A 23,121-nucleotide genomic window follows, 5' to 3' on the forward strand; every position below is an offset into this window, starting at 1 on the left:
TTCTCTTTCTTTTTTGCATTTTAACCGTAACGCACAGTTCCCTCTTTTCTTTCCGAATCTGCTCGGCTTCTCGGCGAGGTGAGACGGTGAGAGTTGCTTCTGCAACCCACCTTCTTCCTCCAAGAACTGATCATCAGTTTCTCATGCTCGCGAGTCTCGATTCTCCGGGAGGTATCATTTTCAGTGCATGCATGTGGCTTTCTTCCTCTCCTTCCTGATGCGACCTTTGGCTTGGTTTCAATTTCTTTCCCTTTCTGGTGCCTTTTTTTTTTAGTCTCTTTGTGAGCACAAAACCCTATTTCCTCTGCTATGGAAGAAAACTTTCAGCAGAGTGAAATGCATTGTCCGCTCCCTTCCATTTTATCATCTCTAAGAACTGACAGGTTCTTCGTTAACTTCTGCAAATTCTAATGTTACTCGAGTATAACATTTTAGTTTTTGAGCATATTATTTATGAAGTTTTAACTTTTAAGCCTATTTTGATGCGGAAAAAGCATCGTCAATTCGTTTTGTTTATTTTTTCGTTTCTTAATTTCTCTGTTCTCTCACGTAATTCTGTTTAGGCCGAACTGTTCTAATGCATTGGAGTAATTGATTTTATTTTATTTTTTTTAATTTTTTTTTCCATTTAAATTTGTTCAATTTTCTCGATTACATCTTTGGATCTTATTATTGTCGATTAGAAGTATCGAGTAGTTCTCCAGCGGTTCTAAATCAAGTTGCTTCAGAGTTATCGGTGTACTAATGTCTGTTTGCCCTCTAATTGAGGCAAACTTGCGTAAAACAAACATTGCCGGTGGCATTTCTTTCTAAGGATTAGTAGAACGAGAAGCGATACAGTTGCAAAGGGCAGAAAGGAGAAACCTGGTATGCCACTTTAATCAAGTGTTAATTGCAATTCTAGCCATTCACTCGTGCTTCTAGAACTGCTTATTTACGTATGCTGATTAATAGTTTAAGGTCAAGAATATAATCAAAGAGTGATTAACCAGGGAGAAAACTGACAAGTTGAACTGAAAGCTGGGAGACTGGGAAGCTGTAAATACAGTTATATCGTGGTCGAAGTTCTGCTACTCTTTTCATGCCCTTTGACTAGTATAATAGTGAAGGAATTCATATTTTCCGTCCACATTTCACATAAAGTTTATTAGTTTTGCTTGCAGATTCGTCTTATGTTGGTTCCCCATTTTTGTTTCCGTTCTTCTGTTTCTTGAACAGTTTGGGAACTACTGATTGGGCAAAAGAAGATTGTAGTGAAATGGTGATTTTCTCCCCTTAACACAAAGCTATTACTGTCGGTTTCATTTAATTTATGCTTTTTCATCTTCATAATGCATTTTAATCTGTACAGGATGAAAATACTCCGAGTGATGAATTTGATTGGGACAGCAACGATGAAAATGAAATTCAGAAGTCACCTTCAGCATCTTGTTTGAATTCTTCGATTACTGGTCGAAAAGAGGGTACAATTCCTGGGGAGGTGAATATAATGCTGGACAACTATGGGATCTTTGGTTGCATTACTTGAACAATTGAAATGTGGCAATTTACCCTTGTAAATATGATTTGAATTACTTCATTTGTTGTTCCTTACTACCGGTATGCTGGTCGTCACTAACTATAATATTTGTTATGCTTCTGGAGATGGTCATTCTCGATTTTTACCTTTAGATTAATGATGATCTGTTGGATATAATGGATCGAACGCTCTTTTGCAATGCATATATTATTTTATCTAGTTAATAGACCTACATGTCAATCAGGGACGTTTACCAGGTTCATTTTCTTACATAATGCCTTTTGAAATACTGGCACATTTCGTAAAAGTAGTTCACTTTTCATATTGGAAAATACTGCTTTCAACAGATGATGTTATTTTCTCACTAAGTCTTCCATTTTAATATTGTTGGATGGGATACCAACCCTCTTTATTTATAACAATGGAGAGAGTTCTAAAGAATTACAAAGACCATTAAACCCCTTAGGGTCCGTTTTGGCAACTAACACTTTTCCTAGAACCTATTATTACAACACTCCCCCTCAAGTTGGTGCATAGATATCACATATGTGCAACTTGTAGATAATCAGATGAAACATCTTACTATTAAGACCTTTAGTAAATACATCAACCAATTTTTCACTATTGGGAACAAAAGGCACAGTGATAAGACCCATATCTAGCTTCTCTTTGATGAATTGTCAATCGATCTCTATATACTTGTTTCGATCATGCTGGACAGGGTTGTGAGCAATACTAATGGCAGATTTGCTATTAGAAAAAAACTTCATAAGAAGGGTGGAAGGGACAGCCAAATCTGTGAGAAGACAATGAAGTCATAGGAGCTTACAAATGCTATGTGCCATAGCATGAAACTTCCATGCTTTGGCACTCAAACGAGCAACCACGACTTGCTTCTTGCTTCACCAAGTAACAAGGTTACCACCAACAAAGATGCAATAATAGTAATCGACCTGTGGTCATTAGGGGAACCTGCTCAATCAGCATCCGTGAAGGCCTCCACCCGAAGGTGATCATGAAGAGAAAAAATGATGCCATGTCTTGGGGCAAATTTCAAGTACTGGATAATACGCAACATAGCTCCATGTGAGTCGAGTAGGGATCATACATGTATTGAATATTGACTAACTAGGCTGATGGCAAATGCTATATCAGGGCGTGTATGAGAAAGATAGATCAAACGCCACACTAATCTCTGATATGTCCCTTTATCCATAGGATCACCTTCCTTGCTATTCAGGTGACCATTAGCCTTAATAGGAGTGCCTGCCAGCCTACACTCCAACATGTCTATCTCAGAAAGAAGATCAAACACATACTTCCGTTGAGATAAGTAGATCCCACGAGAAGACCTTACTCAAGTATCTCTTGAGGCGAGAGATTGATGCCAGATCATCACCAATAACAACAATATCATCTTGAGGTGAGAGATTGATGCCAGATCATCACCAGATTTCTTGATGAACAGAGTGTGGTCGGCATTGCCTTAAGAGTAGCCTGTAGCAGCCATAGCCATTTGGAAACGCCCGAACCAAGCACGAGGGGATTGCTTCAGTCCATACAATGCACACTTCAACTTGTATATCTTTCGTTGGGTTTTGGAGCAAGTGAACCCAGGAGGAATGTCCATATACAGTTCCTCCTCAAGTTCCCTATAAATGAAGGCATTCTTCACATCTAGATGTTGGAGATCCCAATCTAAGTTGGTGGCACAAACTAACATAACACGAATTGTGTTCATCTTAACAACTGGAGCAAAGTCTCCTAGTAGTCAATCCCACAAGTCTGATAAAGCCCTTGGTAACAAGTTTGGCCTTGTACCGATCCACTGTACCATTAGCCTTCTATTTTACTGTGAAGATCCATTTACACCTAACTATATTCTTTTGTGAGGGAATTCATACTTGATCCCATGTGTCAATTTTTTTCAGAGCCTGCATCTCTTCAACTATGGTTGTTTGCCATTGTGAGTTTGCACTCATTTCCTGCCAGGTATAAGGAATGGACACAGAGGAAAGAGAAGGCCCAAAACCATAGTAGAAAGGAGAAAGTGAGTCATAAGAAACTGTTTTAATAATAGGATGTAAAGTACAAGACCTAGTGCCTTGACGAACAACAATAGACAACTCAAGAGACTGATCAACAGAAGAAGGAGAATTACCTCAGTTCAAGGGGATAAGATCAGGCTTAAGAGGAGACAACTGGCTTGGTAGGGTAGATGATGGATGTGTAGTGGTCTGAGTCTACTCTCTGCGACTATAAACACATCTCTGGTCGAGGAGAAGTAGGAGTGCCACTCTCTCCCTGAAATGGGATACTAGCAGGGATAGCAATTTCAAGAGAAAGCGGCACATCTTCTACAATGGAAGGAGACTTTCCCTGAAGAGGTGTCGCAGTTATAGTATGACTCAGATTCGTGAAAGGCAATATCCATAATCACAAACCAATGTCGAGTAGGAGGATGAAAACACCGATAACCTTTCTGAGTAGGAGCATACCCTATAAAAATACATTGGAGACCACGAGGATCAAACTTTCCATGAGGATGATAATTGCGGGCATAACAAACACTATCGAATACCTTAGGACGAACAAGAAAAGCAGCGGAACCTTAGAGAAGATCCAGAGGGGAACAAAGGCATGGACCTGAGAAGGCATTCGACTGATAAGAAAGGTAGCAGTGAGAATTGCATCGCCCCAGTATTGGGGGGGAACATGCATCTCAAACATAAGAGAGTGTGCTACCTCACAAAGGTGGCGATTCTTCTGCTTAGCAATCCCATTCTGAGCCGGAGAATCCACACAACTAGTCTGATGAATCATCCCATGATCGGAAAGGTAAGCTTGAAAGGACCCTTCAAAGTATTCACGGCCATTGTCGCTTCGAAGGGTCTTAATGGTAGCACCGAACTGAGTCTGAACTATGCGGTGAAACTGTTGAAAGCAACAGAAGGTCTCGCCCTTGGTTCGCATCATATAAACCTAAGTGGTCGGAGAATGACAATCAATAAAAGAGATAAACCACTGATAACCATTAACAGACACAGCGGGATGGACCCCAAATATCATAATGTATCAATGAAAAATGAGTGACACTTTTATTTCCAGAAACAGAAGAAGTCATCCAAGTTAGTTTGGCCAAACACATGCCTCACCAAAAAACTTACTCGAATTACAATTTTTAAAAGAAAGGAAAACCCTAGCTAAGGTTCTCAAAGGGGGATGTCCTAACCGATAATGCCACTGTAGTAACTCAGAGATGGGAGGTGATGTAGAAGTCTGAAGAGCCTGACTAGAGACCAATGCCGAGTCATCATTAAGCAGGTACATGCCACCATACACCCTACTAGAGCCAATCGTTGCTCCTATCACCAGATCTTGAAAAACATAATGAGACAGGAAAAATGTGACTTTGCAATTAAGACTGGAAGTAAGACTACTAATGGACAAAATGTTAGTGGGAAAAGAAGGAACATGTAATACAATAGAAAAGGATAAAGAAAGGATACAACTAACAAAGTATTTTCCTTAATTAGTGGAATAAGTCCCATTAGCCAACTTCACCTTACTATTACCAGGGCAGGTAGTGTACTATAAGAAAGGAGGCAAGCGGCCCTGTCATATGATCAGAAGCTCCAGAGTCTATAATCCAAGGGGTAGAAGGGACAGACATAGTATGGCCACAGAAGGAGATACCTAACCCAGAAGTAGTAGAATGAGCAGAGATCGTAGTGGTTGGTGCAGGAGAGTCCAGATGTGTCGGAAGACGCTGGAGGACAGTAAGCTCATCAGATGATAGCGAGGCTACTGAGGTGCTAGGAGTAGAGTCAGAGTCGAGGCTCTCAGTATAGTTGGTTTGCCCAAGAGTACCATCACGACCCTTCCCTCGCCCTTTGCCAGATATATCAACAGGGCGACCATGAAGTTTCTAGTAGTACTCCTTGGTGTGACACTCCTTCCCACAGTAATCGCATTTCACTGGAGTCCTGGTAGAGGAGCCACCAGACTGTGAGGCTGCACTAAGGGACTGGGTGCCAGAGACAAATGCACATCTTTCAGTTGGAGTTGTGGCAGGCTATGGAAGTATAGTGGTACGTTGGCTGTCCTCTAGTTGGATCACATCATAGGATTGATCCAGGGTAGGAAAGGGGTCACGACTCAAAACCTGGGACCACAGCTGATCAAACTCCACATTCAGACCTGCCTGAAAGTCATAGACCTAGATCTTTTCTCTTGCATCTGAAAACTGGTGATAGATGCAGGGGTGGAGGGAGTATACTTCTCATAGAAGTCAAGCTTAGTCCATAATGTCTGCAACTCATAGTAGTACTATGACGGAGTGAAGCCTCTCTGCCTCAGATCATGAACCTTTAGGCAAAGCTCAAAGACCTAAGTATCATTCCTCGCCTGGGAATAGATATCCTAGATAGGCTTCCAGATCTTCGTAGCGGAGTTAAGGAGATAGCCACGTAAAAGCTGTGGCAACATGGAGTTGACAAAGAAGGTCATAACCAGAGAGTTGGCACACTCCCACTTGTCAATCTCAGGACCAATGGTCGGATGCTTTGTGGTTCTAGTAGAGTACCCATAATAGCCAGGGGACTTAATGGAGATGCAGACCGATCGTGACCACATAAGGTAGTTAGGAAAGGTAGGAAGAGCCGTGGTGGTGTCTCTGCCAGTCGAAGCAGACGAGTTGGTAGACATGATTACTTCTCAGGGGGCTGTGCAAATAGAAGAGCCACTAGCTAGAGATAGAGAAAGCGTAAAAAAACCTGAATAACGCTAGAAAACCCAATAGTTGATAAAGGAAAAAACCCTTGAGAAATCGATTTTGGGTATAGCTCTAGAATAGAGACATCGAATGGAAAAGTGGTTGGTACATACTGCTACGAGGATAAGGAGCACCAATCGCAACAAACATCAAGACAATCGGAGCATTGAGCAGGAAAAAAACATCATAGCAATGAAAAAATGATATTAAGGAAAAAGCTTTGAAAAAGTGATAAAAAAAGGTTTTGGGTCTCTCAGATCATTGTAGAAGAAAGTCTGAGAACCCAGGGAAATGATGGATGTAGGCTAGAAACACTCTTGGTGGTTTAAAAAGCTCCTACCACGAGAGAGAAGCAAATGAAGAGAGATAGAGGGAGGTGTTGAGAGAGAGAGAGAGAGAGAGAGCCCTTAGGGTTTCGGATCCTATGGCTCTGATACCATGTCGGATGGGGTAATAACTTGTGTCAAATATAACACCAGCCCTCTTTATTTATAACAATGGAGAGAACCTTTTAAAGAATTACAAAGACCATTAAACCCCTTAGGGTCCGTTTGGCAACTGACACTTTCCCTAAAACCCATTATTACACCAAATTCTTTTCTTCAAAATAATGCACCATTTTTTTACCGTTTGGGTTGCATATTTCCTTTTACTCCCCACAAAAATTGTAGAGAGTTTAATCATGAAAGGGTAACTGAAGAAAGGACAATAGGCTTTGGGCATGTATGTATGTTTGTCAGGTTTTATTTGTTTGGATTTTAAATATGAACATCAAGCCTCAAATATGTGTAGACCCTTTTATCTTTTTGTTTTTTTGTTTTTTTTCCTTCAAATTTTAACTCATTTATCTTGTGCGAAATTCCCATTAAATGTGAACTCAAGCTCACTATGCCAACTGGGTTGGTAGCCTAGTGGAAGGAAATCCTTGCCCCATCACTGCTCAGGTCGGCTGGTTGTGGGTTCGAGTCATCATGCCCCACTATCGCTCGTTGGTCTTGCGGAAGCGCTGCTTGCCATATGGGGGCTTTGGTCTGGGGGCTATGATCACTACCAAGCAGCACCCTTTTTTTCATTACCAAAAAAAGAACTCAAGCTCACTACCATAGATTTGGAACCCTGGGACGAATTCCTATTAGTCCATTGTTTTTCTAATTCACATATGACCTTAGAGTGCACAAATTGTTGATCAGTGATCAGGTTTCTTGAGTATCTGAGCATGAATCCGATTTCTCTTATTTTTTGGGTAGCAGTGGTATCTGGACACTAATTCGATTTCTCTTTTCAAAAGTTTACTTTTTTGGGTTAGTTTAGGATGTCAATTGAAGTCTAAACTTAGTTTTGAGCTGACTGGCCAATGCATTCAATTGAACATATTCCCATGCTCTCAAATGAAGGATAGCAGTCTCACTCTGCCTCTCGTTTGAGTGAATCGTAATTGTTATATCTTCAAAAGTCAATGTTGAGATGGGTGCTATTTCCCTAATTTTTCACCTATCTTCTGGGAAAAACTCCCCCCCCCCTTTTTAATTTTATTTTTTATGATTGTTGTGTTGTTTGAAAAAGTTTTTCAAACAATGGTGTCATTTGAAAAGGTTTTTCAGTTACCATTCTGATGAGTCCTGATATTTGTTGCAAAATATTCATAGGTGATTAGTCTTTGAATAATTCAAATTGTGAGTTGTGACAAAATACTCATAGGTGATTAGTCTGCGATTTGATTTTCATTTTCAGAGTCTCAAAGTAAATTCATTAGGAAATCAATTAGATTCTTATAGGGCAACGATATGATTTTATGGCTATTCGCTCCCCCTACAGATACATAGTCACTAAGAAGAATTTTTTGTCTAGTTGATTACTAAACTTATTTTGGTGAATTTGGAGATTTGAAGGGGGATGCGTTCTATCATCATTCATGATGGATTCCTTAAGATCTTTTGGTGGATTATGGGAGCTCCATAGGTGTAAATCTGCTTCAACTATTTTTCCTTGGAAACTTACCTTAAGTTCCCCCAATGCTTAACTTCCAAACATCCTGCATTAACTTTGAGGTTACCTGTGGTTTTCTTGCATTAAGGATAAGCAAATGGATGATTGCAATTGGCCTTATCTTTTCATGTCTTAATATTTTTCTCATCTGTTTTTGTCACTGTTCATTTCCTTCCGTTGTTATTGTTGATTACCTTTGTCCTGTGTACCAGGCTAAATTTTTTTTTGGTGAATAATACCAGGCTAATTCATCAGCAGGAAATGGCCCTTCCAACTCCAAGCTGATTCGTCATTTTGTTGGAATGGGATTTTCCGAAAACTTAGTGGCTAAAGCAATTAAGGAAAATGGTAAAGTTTGGGTTTCTTAACAAGATCTTGTGTTCTTGTCTCGAGATGTTTCACTAAGAAGTCTGTCATAATATATTTTTCAGGAGAAGAAAATACAGAGACAATATTGGAAGCTCAAATATTGGAAGCTCTACTAACATATGTGGTTGGTTAATCTTTTCCTTCTTTTCAGATACTATGTTGGTTCTTTTGTTTTTATTTGATGGCTGAATTAGGTTCATGTGCCTTAGTGGTTTTGATATACTGATATGAATGAAGCAAAATTTAGAATTGCATCTCAGCTTTACCATTTCCTTTGTCATCTTGTTATGTGAGGAGAAAGAAAAAAGTGACTGAAAATATATGTTGGCAAGTAAGAGCTGCAACTAAGATGCTATTGAAGCATGTGCAGGAGAATTCACAATGACCTTGTATTCATGCAATGCATATGGTTGATCTCTATGGTAAATAAAGAACTTCAATCCCTCCATTGGGTCCCATTATTTATTAATTGCCACATTTGGCGTAGACCTGATTCCAAAGGAGTTCTGTTTTTCTTCCGCTCCACCCCCACCCAGTTCATTTCCTGTTATTGTGTTATGCGTGTTGAAACCTTTCTACCTAGCTGTCTATATTGCATAGACCACACAACTGACATGGCCTATGTGGTAGATAATGTTGCCTCCAGTGCCAATGCAACATGTTACTCATGGAAATAGTTTACGACTCCCTGGTATCACACCAAGAGATGCTTATTTGTGCATTTTCTTCCCTTCTTTTTACAAAAATCCATTGGTTTCATGTGGTGACTGATCTCAAAATGACCATGTTTTGCCACAAATAGAAATATCCTTGTGTATAAGAAACATGCTACCTTTTTATCTTTACAAATGATTATTGGGTTGAAACTTGCTATTGAAGGGAAGGAGGACGAGGTTTTGAATAAAATTGAAATCAATGAAGCCTTTTTGGGCTTGCCACCTGAACTGTGAGCCTATCGATGTAGTTTAAATTGATCTCGGACCTTAATTGCATTTCTGTGGTTGAAAGAAACTGCTTGGCTATTACTATTCTTGTTTGATGATATTTTTGTGTATACACCACTAATTGGTTCTTGCAGGCTCTTGAGAAGTCACCTCCAGAAGGAGGCCAAAGTGTTTATTCAGATATGCATTCTTCAGATAGTGATGGTGATTCTAATATCCGTCGTACAGAAATTGATGGAGATTTTCTTGATGACCTATCAGATGTTGATGAGCTGTCAGATGTGAGTGGTTGTCTTGGAGATGAGGTAGGTTCCCCACCCCCCAAATGCCTTTTAGGTTTACTTTGTTCATTTGCACATAAAGTTGCATAGGAGAGAAAATTATATCAGCAGAGCTAAGCTTACATATACAAAAACAGCAATGCATACTAAAGTAGATGGAACATTATAGTGGTTCGGTCCTGTGGACTGTTTTGTGCATGAATTTGTTTCTGCTGAGAGTACAGTATTTGAGTGTGTGGATGTGTTGAGAATACTAGATGCTTCTTGTCCATATGTGTCATTGACTTTTTTTTTCTAGTACGGTTATGTATTATTCCGCTGTAGCAGTGACAGGATGAAAGAGTATATATATATCAATAGTTTGTTTTGAAGTACCTGCTGATAATTCCTATATTTCATTCTCAAAAATAGGAGGTTTCCAATTTTGAAAGTCACCTTTGAATTTGAAACATTTTCAGCCATTCAGCTTTGCGGCAAAACTTTATTGAGTCCCCTTCCACCTCAGTTGCTCCAGCTACCACCATGCTCCTCTCATTTAGCCTTACTCTGATGCCAAGTAGTGAATGATGAACTACATAAGAGAGTGCACAATTGATTGCTCTTTTCTGATGATACCATTGTATATTTGCATTTTGCCATGCATGGAGAAAACTACAGCTTTTGAAAGAATTAGGTGATTCAATACTCCCAAAAAATCCTACTATTTATATGAATGCGTTTGTTTGACTATATCCCTCATCTTTAACCTGATTATATCCTTCTTCTCCATTTATTAATGGTTTGGAAGGATCTTTGAAGTTTGAGTTTTTTTGAGTGGTATTGCAATTTTCCAAAGAGTGGACCAGTGTTGTTTGCATATGGATTAAGTGTTCCTTTTCTAGCCTTTTCTTATTTGTATTTGTTTACTAGTGATCCATTATCTGACTGACTTCACCTTTCCAAAGGTGAAACTGAGTCTTGATTTACAAGCATGGAGTATCTTGCAAGGTCTATTTGATTTTAGAGTGTCTGTAGTGTGTCTCTTGTAAGGGTTACATATGATGATGGCGTTTTTGCTTAGAGTGCCAAATATGGTGTGAAGATGTCAGGATATCTTTTGGCAAAAGTTTTTCTAGGTTGGCTCACTTGGAGAGGTTTTCTAAGCAGGCCACCTTTTTCTTCCATGTGGGGGCATGATCTGGCAATCACGACTGTTGGATATCGAGGAAGTGGCCTGGATTGGGCATGCATCAGTTTTCAAACTCAAATTTAATGAAACACCCCCATGTATGTCCATCCCTATAATAATTCTGAACCATCCATTTTTTGGCATGCACCCTCTCTGCAGTCTTTAATTTTTCATTACTGTATGTTGCCACTTGGCCAACATTGCGGGGAGGAAACTTGACATGTGAGCAGGGGACCCTGGGGTCCACCTATCCACTAAATTACAGCCACGTCTGACCAGCCATGTGGCAGAAACAAGGCCTAGCTGCAAAACCTTCTCTTGACTGGTCCGCCTATAAAACCACTCCCAATCTTATTTTCTGAGGCACATATTTTATTTTCTTATAATTTCGAAAGAACTTGCAAAATTCAAGGCTTTTTTGAGCTTTCTTGTGAATGAACAAGTTATTAACTCATTTCACCTTCCCCTTTTTAAAATATATTTCCTTTTGTATTTCTTTTTAGTTTTCATCAAATTTCTTGATGAAAGCTTGAATATTGCCAATAGATAAGCCACTCAATGACAATCTGGCCTTGCCCAAAAAATTTTGAGAATGAAAATTGTTGCCATTTCTTTTGGTTTTCATGAAATCTTATCATGCTGTTTGATTTTCCTTGGTGTAGCCATCTAGTTGTGATTTAACAGTTTCTCTTGCTAGGAAAACATGGATCATTTGTCTGACAAGGAGAGGAAATTGTTGCACCTGGTCGACATGGGCTACTACATAGAGGAGGCATCAGCAGCTATTGATAGATGTGGTGTGTATTTAGTAGTTATTAATGCTTATAGCCTTGTAGCCATTTGGATGTGCATTATATTTGAAAGTGACGATATAATAATTTTTTTAGTTTTTCAGCTGAATATAAGCTTGGCTAAATAAATCTGATTCACAGATGGGGTTGCTTTCTGAGTGGAGAACACAAGGAATATGCGAATTTATGAGGATGCTTTATGGTAGCTGAGAGGGGCTCCATTTACAAATATTGTCCTCTATATTGTAGCAAGTTCCAGTTGAGAAGCCCCGGGTGACATTGTAAAAGAAAGTCATTCTGTAGGCATTTGAAGTAAAACAACCTTAAACCTCGGTAGCCAGAGTACCTAGCACACTTGAGAGGCATACAATGGGTATAGAGCGGATGTGTAATGGGGCACTGAGCACCTGGTCTGAGGATACTTAGGGTCTGCCATGTCATCGCTGCCTGCATCTGAAATAATAAAGATAGCATAGAGTAGTAATGTAGATTATCTGCCACGAAGACTTTTCCATTTTTTTTGGTATGATTTACTAGTTCTTGGACTTAAATGAAGTGCTTTGGAGGGAGCTATGATTAGTACCGTCCTGATAGGTCATTGTTACATATTTTTTGGGCTTCACTTTTGACTATTGCGCCTGATGTTGATTGTCTTATTATCAACTTAGGCGAAGATGGGGGATAATCCTGATACAATTAAGGTTACAACCTACAGCTTATTCTCTAAGTTATATAGGTTTCTATCTTTCTGCTCTCCAGATTATTCATTTACATTTTACACTCATCTTGAAAAAAATTTCAACAAGGATAAAATTATGATCCTTGAACCCGCTATATTTGAGGATGGCAGAAGTTATGGTGACATGGTTTTAACAAGTGTGATGAGATTGTTATGCTATTCCTTCATTCTGGGTTGTGGTCCAAGAGGTTGTCTACATCTGCCTGCACAACTTGTACTTACAAGATTATGGACTTGTATTTTGGAACCTATTGAAGTGTAATAGTACCTCCCTGTCTTATTCTTAATGTTGTTGAAATTGCATTTGTATTTTAACCTGGGAGCAAGAGCATTCCCTGTCATTTGTTGGGTTTCTTATTTTCCATAAGGACCAGATACCCACCATGTAGATGAATTGGCTAATCATTGACTGATATTTTTTGCTAACTATAATAAGCATTACCATGAATAGTAGGTTATAGTTTAGGTTTTTCAGAAGGGTATAGCGTGTCATAATAGTTATTGGGTGGTTATGTAACCAGTTGGTACATGAACCCATAATGTGCTCTTGCTAGATTTGTCTTTGGTCTGGTACTCTGGTTAACAGGCTTTATATATGCAGAGAAAATTTATAGTTCTATGAACTGGTGAAACAATTGAGGTCTATTTGATGCATGTACTTGAGCACCTCAGTGGTTGGTTAGTAGCATAGAATGGTTGGCTTGTTCATCTTCAATTTTTTCTTCATTCATGTACAATTGAGTTGTTTTTTATTTTTTATTTATTATTATTATTTTTTTTGTGGGTGGTTTTTCTCTTTGTAACCAACCATGGTTACAGAGACTATAACCATACCAAATTTGAGCTCCTTTCTACCATGGGGACGGCTTTTTTGTCCTATTAGGGCAAAAATGGTAGTATAAAAATTGTGGACCGAACAATGATGTCATTGCCCTTTGTCTTATATGGTCCATATTAGATGGTGACAGCTCAGTGTAACCATCTATGGTTACATGGAGAGATCATTGGGCTTGGTGGCTCAATGGTTGTATAAGTTTTTTACCTAAGTGAGGTCTTGAGTTCAAGACTCCGTCTTTACAAATAGGAATTTTACCTATCATTTAAAAAAAACAAAAAACAAAAAAAAAAACAAAAAACAAAAAACAAAAAACAAAAAGAGGTTACATGGAGAGTATCTCTTTTTTTGGGCAGGGTGGGTTGAGTAGATTTTCTTAAGAATCCTCCAAGTCTTCTTTAGGCAGTCCAGCATGTTCTCCCATTTTTCCGCAAGGAGAAAATCTGCAATGCTTGTTTTCGTGGTGAATGACCAACACTTGTATAATAATTTTGATAGAGGCGAGACCTCGGTGCAACGGTAAGGTTGCTCCATCGTGACCTTTTGGTCGCAGGTTCCAGTCGGGAAACAGCCTCTCCATGAAGTGGGGGTAAGGCTGCCTACATTATGGCCCTCCCTAGACCCCGCAGCGGCGGGAGCCTTGTGCACTAGCTATGCTCTTTATCTGAAATAATTTTGTTGTAGTTGAATCTGAGTTTAAATTCTGGGCTGTCTCAACCAAAATAATTGGAGCCACCTAGTTTTCTTGTCCATTAGCATCATGATAAAGAGCTAAATGTCATAATGAATTCCTTTTAACGAGTGGTCTTTTAGCCATACATGCAATTATGCATTCCTTTTCAATCTCTGTATTACAGCTTTATTTGCTGCTAACCATTTCTGGTGCTTGTTTAAATCTACTTCAAACATTTGCAGGTCCAGACTCCTCAATCATGGAGCTGACTGATTTTATATCTGCTGCTCAAATGGCAAGGGCATCTGATGCTCAAATGGGGGAGCTGCCTCGTTTACCTCCGGATGATCAGGTATCTTCATAGCCCATTTCAAGATCTGGTGTATAGAACTCACAGATCTATCTAGAAATACTTTTGAAAGTTCACTTCTCCTTCCTTGTTATGTGGAGTTTGTCATAAGGATATGACTTATACTTGTTTTCACAGCCGGGCCCAAGTCATATCCAAATTGATCCTCGTAACAAGAAGAGACGATCCTTTGATGATGAGAGGTGGGAAAAGAAAAGGCAAAGGGGGTATGAAAAGAAAGTCCTGGATGAAGATGAGGACACGGTTCGTCTTCCAAACCCAATGGTAGGATTTGGGGTCCCTGGTGAACCAGCAGTCATGATTCATAGAACACTTCCAGAGGGAGCCACTGGGTCACCATACTTCTATTATGAAAATGTGGCACTTGCTCCCAAAGGTGTTTGGAGAACGATTTCACGATTCTTATATGATATTGAGCCAGAGTTTGTTGATTCTCAACATCTCTGTGCAGCTGCAAGAAAGAGAGGCTATGTTCACAATCTCCCAATCCAAAATAGACATCCTATTCTACCTCTTCAGCCACGCACCATACATGAGGCACTTCCCTTAACCAAGAAATGGTGGCCCTCATGGGACCGAAGGACAAAGTTAAATTGCTTACAAACTGTTACTGCAAGTGCCAAGTTAACTGAGAGGATACGTAGGGCCCTTGAAGGCTGTGAAGGTATCCCACCTCTAAAGGTCCAGAAGGATATCCTTGATGAATGCAGAAAATGGAATCTTGTTTGGGTTGGAAGGAATAAGGTTGCACCTCTTGAGCCTGATGAGATAGAAATGTTATTAGGGTTTCCTAAGAACCACACGAGGGGCGGTGGAATTAGTAGAACTGACAGACTTAAAGCATTGGGTAATTCGTTTCAGGTTGGCATTCCTTAGTTTTCACCTTATATTTCTTTGATCTCCATGAGTTCTCTTGTTAAAAATCTGAATTCATTTCGGGTGGAGTTTTTCTCTTTGAATTCTATAAATTACCTTGTTAAAAAGGTGAATGTGTTTCAGGTTGACACAGTGGCCTATCATCTCTCTGTCTTAAAGGATATTTTCCCACGTGGAATCAACCTCTTATCGCTTTTTTCTGGAATTGGTGGTGCTGAAGTAGCTTTACATCGGCTTGGTATCCCTTTGAAGAATGTTGTTTCAGTTGAAATTTCAGAAACTAGCAGAAATATTTTGCGGAGCTGGTGGGAGCAAACAAACCAGACAGGTAAACTGATTGACTTTCCAGATGTTCAACAATTGAATGGTGATAGATTAGAGCAGCTGATTAGCTCATTTGGAGGCTTTGATCTTGTTGTTGGTGGGAGTCCATGCAATAACCTTTCGGGCAGCAACCGGGTGAGCAGAGATGGGCTTGAGGGCAGACATTCTTCTTTGTTTTATGATTATTTTCGCATTCTAGACCTTGTGAAGTCTATAATGGGGAAAAATTAGTGTCTAATATCAACTGACTTAATTAGCTTCAAACAAGTTTTGAGGAAATGGAACCCGATCAGGTGAATTGTCTGATTCGAATCGGAATTGACAACACCTGATCCTGATTCCGGCCAATTTTTTAACCTTCTTTTAAAACCAGTATTCAATGTTTGTTCTTCATTATTAGGTTGCCATGCTCTGGCTTTTTGTCAGGATTTTGGCTCTGATATCACTTGTTAGAGTAAAACTCATCATTAAAAGTTAGTTGTTGAAGAGAGGGTGCTAAAGTACATATAAGTTTTCACATTGGATTATTCACTTTTAATTTGAGATTATTACTTTCACCAGACACATGGAATCCCAACAGGTCTATGACTATATGGGTTAATTGGACTAGAGTTGCCCATTTCGGACACATGGTAACCCACTCAAAATTTTCGTTACCATAGGTGAAGAGATCCCACCACGGGGATGCCATATTAACATGCTCCCTGTATATGAATTAAACTCTGCCTTTTCTCTCTCGCCATTACTACACCCCTCACTACAACTCCCAGCCTTGGCTGCGGTACCCCATCACTGCATCCCTCCTCCCCTGTTCTTGCCCTTCCCCTTATGTAAGCACTCTGTATCCAACTCATGTACCCATACCGTTTGCCCATCTTGTGTATCCAACCCATGTATATGTCCTGTGTACTCACCCGTGTACCCTACCTGTCCACTGCATCCCTCCCAGCCACTACCCCTACTTGAAGACGATTTTCAACCCTTCAACGGCTTCAATTGGCTCTGCCGAAGAATCCCAACATAAGCTCAAAGAGTTCTCAGAATCCACGAAGTAAGATCCAATTGACTCCACTTTCGATCAGCCAGAACCGTTATCAACTTTAGCTGATTTCGATCCGACCAATCTGGTTACAATTCTTGAAACGCTGCCCATGGGTCTTGACCTTTGTTCTTCTTTTACCCAGTTATCTGAGATACCACAGTCTTCCACCATTGCAATGAAGGACCTTGCAAGCTTCCGAATTAGAAGATGTGTATATGTAAATTAGCTGACGTTTATGAGCATTTTCAGTAACTTGAACGTGTGAATGTATAGAGAATGATGCATATGTATTTTTCCAGCATTTCTACTAACCCCTTTTGTTCAGTTAAACCTTGGTTTTGCATATGTTTCTGTTTTTGTTTTCAAGAATACTAACCCTTGAGCGCGGCTGGTAGAGCTAAGTGTCCTTATTGTGTATTATTTTTATGTAATATCATGATGCATAAGGTTTGGTACACCTATGATTGAAGTCTGATTTGGGTGGACTGGAATGCCTAACAATTTTCTTGGATTTCAACCTGACGCAAAGTTGACCATTGATTGGACCAGTTTTGAGTGGAATTTATAGCTACTTATATTTGGGTCTTAGATCTTAATCTAAGTGGTGAATCTATGTCATTGAGACCCAGACCTTCTTTGGTTTAAATCCATTGCTCACACAAAATGATGTGGTTATTTCGACCATTAAACTGAGAGAACATTGCTTGGATTAGCCATGTCAAATTTCGTATTCAAATACAATCAAATTCTGCCCTAATTATATATCAATGCATACTTCTAGTATTTCAACCACTTGTGTACTCTCTCACAGTCTTAGATTTTTCATGTGGCATTTTATTGTAACGGAAACTTAACCTGTGAGCCAAAGACCTAAAGGTCTACTTGTTCTCAATATTTGAATCTGATTTAATCTGCCATTTCGCTATGCTTCCTAGGTAGACTGTTTAGGAAAGCTTCCCTTTGATAATAGAAAACCAATAGCATAATAGGAAATGATAAAAATTTTAGGTACTAGTTGAGAAGTGACGTCAAATATGTCCTTTGCCATAATTGTTTCTAAAAAACTAAGGAATTTGGTTGGAATTTTGGTTGTTGGAATCATCAAGTACACAATTGTTTATAATATTGGATTTTTTTTTTCCTAATTCTTCTTGCAACAAGACTGGAGCAAGGTTTAAAAACACGAAAGGCAGTTGGAAATTGGCCAGAATTACCCAGGCTTCGCCTAATTCGGACTCAATAAGTCTTGAATCAGGGTTGATTCCAATCGACCAAGAGATTCTGATATGTGTTCTCAAACCATACACTGGATCATAAAAAATTATGAGAAAAGGCTCTTTGAGCCTAAAGCGTAGGTTGCGCCCCCTTACATGGATTATTGTATTTTTCTTTAAGAAAGAGAAATAATGATTAAAAAAATAATAAAGAAAAAGGGAAAAGAAATGAGAGAAAATAGTACTTTTGAGTTGGTTTGTCATTCTAACGTGCTTCATACATAAAGATTATCAGATTACACAGATTACACCTCTCATATGGTTAACATCTTTAGACATGGTCGGGGAAAAGGATGTACACACTACCTACAGTACATGTTTTCTCATCTCATCTCTCCCTGACATTATTTGGTACTTTATCTCTTCCTTCCCATGTGAACCTTTTATATGATTTGAGAGGTTTTGTATGATTCGAGAGACACTCCCTCCCATTCACCCAGTAGATCGATTGAATTGACTGGGACTATTCCTAATTCTGAGCAATTTGGGAGAGAGAGAGAATGGTTTGAGACCTTGGTATCAGGAATGGGATCGATTAAGGTTGCTATTGATTTTGATGGATCTGAATCAGATAGAAATACCTTTGGTTTTAATTTAAAATTTATTTTTTACCATTTTACTCTTCATACATATTGTTCCACTATATGATATCGATCAAAAATCAAGATTGATCAAGACTGATACCGATCGAATTCCTCAAACCATGAGAGAGAGAGAGTCTCACAACAATAATAGGAGAGTAGCATGGAGGCCATGGACATTGCTATTGGAAGTGGCTAAGTAGCTACCATGACCCTTTTTGTCTTTCAGTAAAGGCCTATCAAAGTGGACTAGGAGTGGGACATTGGTGTTTCTGATCCTTGATAGGTTTTGTATTACACACCATGTACTATGACAGGCACTGATTTAGTTGCTTTTTTGTATTATTGCAAAAACCAAAGAGTGGGTCGGGTCCACGTAGAACACAACTTTTACTATTTCTGCCCTTTCCCTTCAACACAAAGATTTCTCAGTATTATTTTGTCTCGTCTTCTTCTTGGCTTGGAAAAAATGGAAACTGCCAGATTCCATCCAATACTGCTACTAGATCATGCATTGATTTAATCATATGCTTAATTATTTCATTTAGCATGTAATCAAATTATCAAGTCTAATCCATCTTTCTTAATCAGATTGAGACTTTGTTTATGCTCTCATAGAGAGAGAGAGAGAGAGAGAGAGAGAGAGAGATTGTTTGGTATGGGTGAAGATAATACCAATAAACAGCTTCAAAAGTTGTTTTGATGTGTTAGCTTTATTTGTTTGACATGATTCCTCCGATTTTATTAGAGAGAGAGAGAGAGAGAGAGAGAGAGTTGACTAATTAAGAAACAATTATGAATAATATAATAATTCACTCCAGTTGCCATATCTGTTGCATGAGATAATCTATACATTGACATGGTTAGGTATCAGTGATGATAATACCCAAAAAAAAACAGCCTCTGATGTATCAGTTTAACCATCCCTTTAACATTTTATATATATAGGGATTGTGCTGTCAACGAATATGAACCAGAGCTTTCTTGGACCCATTCCTCTCTCTCTCTCTCTCTCTCTCTCTCTCTACATCACACATCACGTAGACCAATAATATGAGAAATTTAGTTCATTCACGTAGACAATGAAACAGACGTTCTGTTATGGTGTCATCTCTGTGTGAGGAAAAAAAGTTAAAAGAAATGGAAAGTCCACTCTCTTTCTTTCCCTCATCACATTGTCCAATTGCTTTGTTGGTTTGTTACTTTGTTAGATTGCGGGGGAGCTTTCTATCCATAAAAGAAAGAAAGGATCTTGTGGCTTTAATTTACATCATTTGTACTTCTATATCAATGGTCCATGCTACTCTTTTTTTTTTTCCTCTTTAAAATTTATATTAGTTTTTATGGTTTTCTCTATGTGATCATGGCTGGCTACCTAGGTGCTTGTAACAAGACGGAATCATGGGTCAAGTTTATCTGTATGTATTTGGCCTATTGACTTATACGTATTTCACTATCGTAAGTATCTGATATTTATATGGATTAATGAGAGTATCGATCAAAAAATTATTCTTCTTTCTTTCTTTCTTTCTTTCTTTTTTTTTCTTTTTTTTCCTAGTAAGCAAAAATGGAACTCTACGATAGTGATCATAGCCCCTAAGTTGAAGTCCCCATATAGCAAGTACTGCTTCCACATGACCAATGAGTGATAGTGGGGCTTGCTGATTCAAAAACACAACCAAATACAACTTGAGTGGTGATGACACAAGGGCTTCCTTCTACTAAGCTACCAACTTGATACGTATAACCCTGGATGGAATTAGCCTTCCTTTGTGTATATAAATGAATGATCTTATTTTTCTTATATAAAGGGAGAAATAATAATTCAATGATATTATATACATAATTACAGTTTCAATGTTGCATGCATGGAGAATATTCTTTTTTTTTTAACAAATAGAAAGACCATTTCTTGTTAGGGTAGTCCAATCTCATGATTTGATCATATGTGATGTTAAGGAGCATATTAACGACAAATTAAGAAAGTCAATGTCTATGTTCACACTGGTCACGGGGTTGTTGCAAAATTATATTGAAAATTATGGGTTGGGATCTCTTCCCCTATGCCAAGTGTGAATTATAATACAAAAATTGCCATGTCATTCAAGACTGAAATTTTATGGATAGGTAGACCTCAAGATCATTGCTCCCACATCAAGTTCCAGCTCAAATGGAGCTGGCCAAGGGGCAAGACAAAACTTACAAAAAAAAAAAAATGCATATAAAACATGGACAAATGAAAATACAATGGCACATGGGCATACATGGGAGGATAATTTTCTCACAACCCAGGTAACAAGAAATCGCAACCTGCAAGTGCAAGCGTGGAAATAAAATCCCGCTCCAATTTAAAGGGGTATTTTGGAAAATACAAAAATCTAAGGGGGGTATTTGTGAACCCATAAGGGAATTATTTCATTCCGGCGCTTGAGATTGTGGGTAACTGGAAATTTCCTGCAGCTTGACTTGCAATTTTTTTTTTCCCCAACATGGGTGGTTATAAGATTGAATTTGAGTCTAAAATCTGATACACAAGCAATCCAAAACATTTTCTAAACATATGATAATGAGAATTATCATATCACCTTTTAAGGGTGTCAAAAAAGAATTAAACCAATTGAACCGATGTTTGGACCAATATTAAAAAATAATAAAAACCGAACCCCCCCCCCCCCCAACCCCAATAAAGTTCAATATATTTTTATAAGTTATGTAAAAAAGACTGAGACCAGACCGATAGCTGCTAGTTTTGATTTGGCTTTTTATGGATCGTGAAAATCTGGTTCTTCTGCCTAAAAAAAAAAATCTTATTGGTTCGATTTTGATTTGATCTATCACCAAAAAATGAAAAAAACGATGCTTCTTAATAAGGGAGACTCTGCCGGCCGTCAATTTCGGAAGGAAAATGACTCCCACCATTGACCCTTAAACAATTGCAGTCGACACTCGCCATTGATTTGAGGAAGGGTTGTTTTTTTTTTCTCTCTCTCTTTTCTTACTGTAGTTCTCAAGTTGATTTCCAATTCAAAAGGACTTAAAGAAGTGCAGCATTATTGACACTCCATTTTTGACCTAGAATGCCCTTATGGCTTCATGTGTCTTGGCGCGTCTTTTTGACAAAACCCATAAGGGGAAAGTTCTTCACCACCCTAGGTGAAGAGAAAATTTCTTTATCTAACGTGATTTAATGTTATAATTAGACTCTTGAAATAATTAATATCATTATTAATTTTAATCTTTATTTAGGAAGGTTTAAAATATTTTCTCAACCTAATCAAAGGGTCAGAATCCAAAATTTAAAGAGGTTCTCTCTTTGCTATGGATAAAGTAAAAATTAGAGTTTAACCTCTAAGATTTAAGGCCATTTGTTAAGATTCAGTTTCAAATGAGTAGCCTCAACAATGAGGAAAAAAAAAAAACATTTCTTTTTCTTTCAAGTGTGTGGTAGGGTAGTGTGTTTGTCTTGGAACCCATTTAAGCCACAAAGCGTGCTACCTTGGGCAAAGCTTCTCCATTGACTTCCCCTAATTGCCAGATGTCAATTGGCAAGCTATGCATAATAATATTCCCGTGTTGCGATTGATGTGGTGTTAGAGATTCACCTATAAGGCCGGCATAAGGAATCCCCTCCCTCTAATTAATTACTAATTTGATTTTAGCCACAACATTTTGTCGCCAAACTGGTGAATTATGATGTTGTGAAGGATATACATCCATCAATAGTTATAAATATCTGCCCCTAATTATAAATGTTTGATAATATGCATCACAATTTCCTATACCCTATGGATTAGGGGTGTCAATTTTGAGCCTGCACCGGTAGGCACAACACGTTTATGCTCCGACTTGGACTGGTCCATTTAATAAATATGTCAGGCTCAACACGTTTATTAAACAGGCGTTCACGATGCAAGTAGCTAGCCCGTCGGACGTTCGACCAAACCGACATGTTTATATGCTCAGTTTGAACCGACTTGTTGTAGCCCGATCCTCTTTAATACTACATAAAATTCCTATTTTGCCACTACTAATAAGAAATAAATTAAGTTTTCTTATCATTTGCTTTGTGATAAGATTTGATTTAATTAAGCTTTATTTTTTAAGTTGTAAAGGTCATAATCTCTTCTTTTTATTTGTAAGAACAACCATAATCGCATATCATTGTTTCTTTTTATTAAATATTTGCCTCACATATTTTTTGGCATTCAATCCACTTAAGAAAAGAATTTTAAGGTAGACACATTTAAAGCCCATTTAGACTTAAATATGTTCGTAGCCTTGTTAAGGCCTAGTCAAGACCCGATTAAGGAAGCATGATTAAAGCCCGACATCGACAAGCCCAATTATAAATCATACCATACCCCCCAAAGCTAGACATGTTTACTTAAACGGGCGTTCACAATGTAAGGCTTCCAAGTGGTTAAGCCCAATTAAGCCCGACCAAGACCGACCCGGCCTGACCGGTTGACACCCCTACTATGGATAACATTCGAATCCTTCGATTAAGGGATTCTTTTTTGACCATGGATGAAGGAAAATTTAATTCTTTTGTAGTTGCCTTTTATCTTATTCTCA

The 23,121-nt window shown here is 38.5% G+C and overlaps 1 protein-coding gene across 15 annotated transcripts; it reads left to right on the forward strand.

Annotated features, from left to right (window-relative positions):
- LOC122078597 (DNA (cytosine-5)-methyltransferase DRM2-like) lies at window positions 1–16,042 on the forward strand. Of its 15 annotated transcripts, none has more exons than XM_042644639.1 (11): window positions 16–867; window positions 993–1,095; window positions 1,219–1,261; window positions 1,352–1,480; window positions 8,522–8,627; window positions 8,711–8,772; window positions 9,727–9,897; window positions 11,739–11,838; window positions 14,322–14,431; window positions 14,567–15,310; window positions 15,449–16,042. In XM_042644639.1, the coding sequence occupies exons 2-11, from the start codon at window positions 1,082–1,084 to the stop codon at window positions 15,878–15,880; spliced, it is 1,911 nt and encodes a 636-aa protein (XP_042500573.1). In that variant the 5' UTR covers window positions 16–867; window positions 993–1,081; the 3' UTR covers window positions 15,881–16,042. The 15 variants fall into 15 exon arrangements, with proteins under 15 accessions (XP_042500571.1, XP_042500570.1, XP_042500573.1 ...); XM_042644643.1 differs by having other exon boundaries at window positions 993–1,058; window positions 1,164–1,261; XM_042644648.1 differs by having other exon boundaries at window positions 993–1,058.
- The last annotated feature ends 7,079 nt before the right edge of the window (window positions 16,043–23,121 follow it).

The sequence above is a fragment of the Macadamia integrifolia genome, chromosome 5 (assembly GCF_013358625.1).
Source record: "Macadamia integrifolia cultivar HAES 741 chromosome 5, SCU_Mint_v3, whole genome shotgun sequence".
NCBI classification, from domain to species: Eukaryota; Viridiplantae; Streptophyta; class Magnoliopsida; order Proteales; family Proteaceae; genus Macadamia; species Macadamia integrifolia.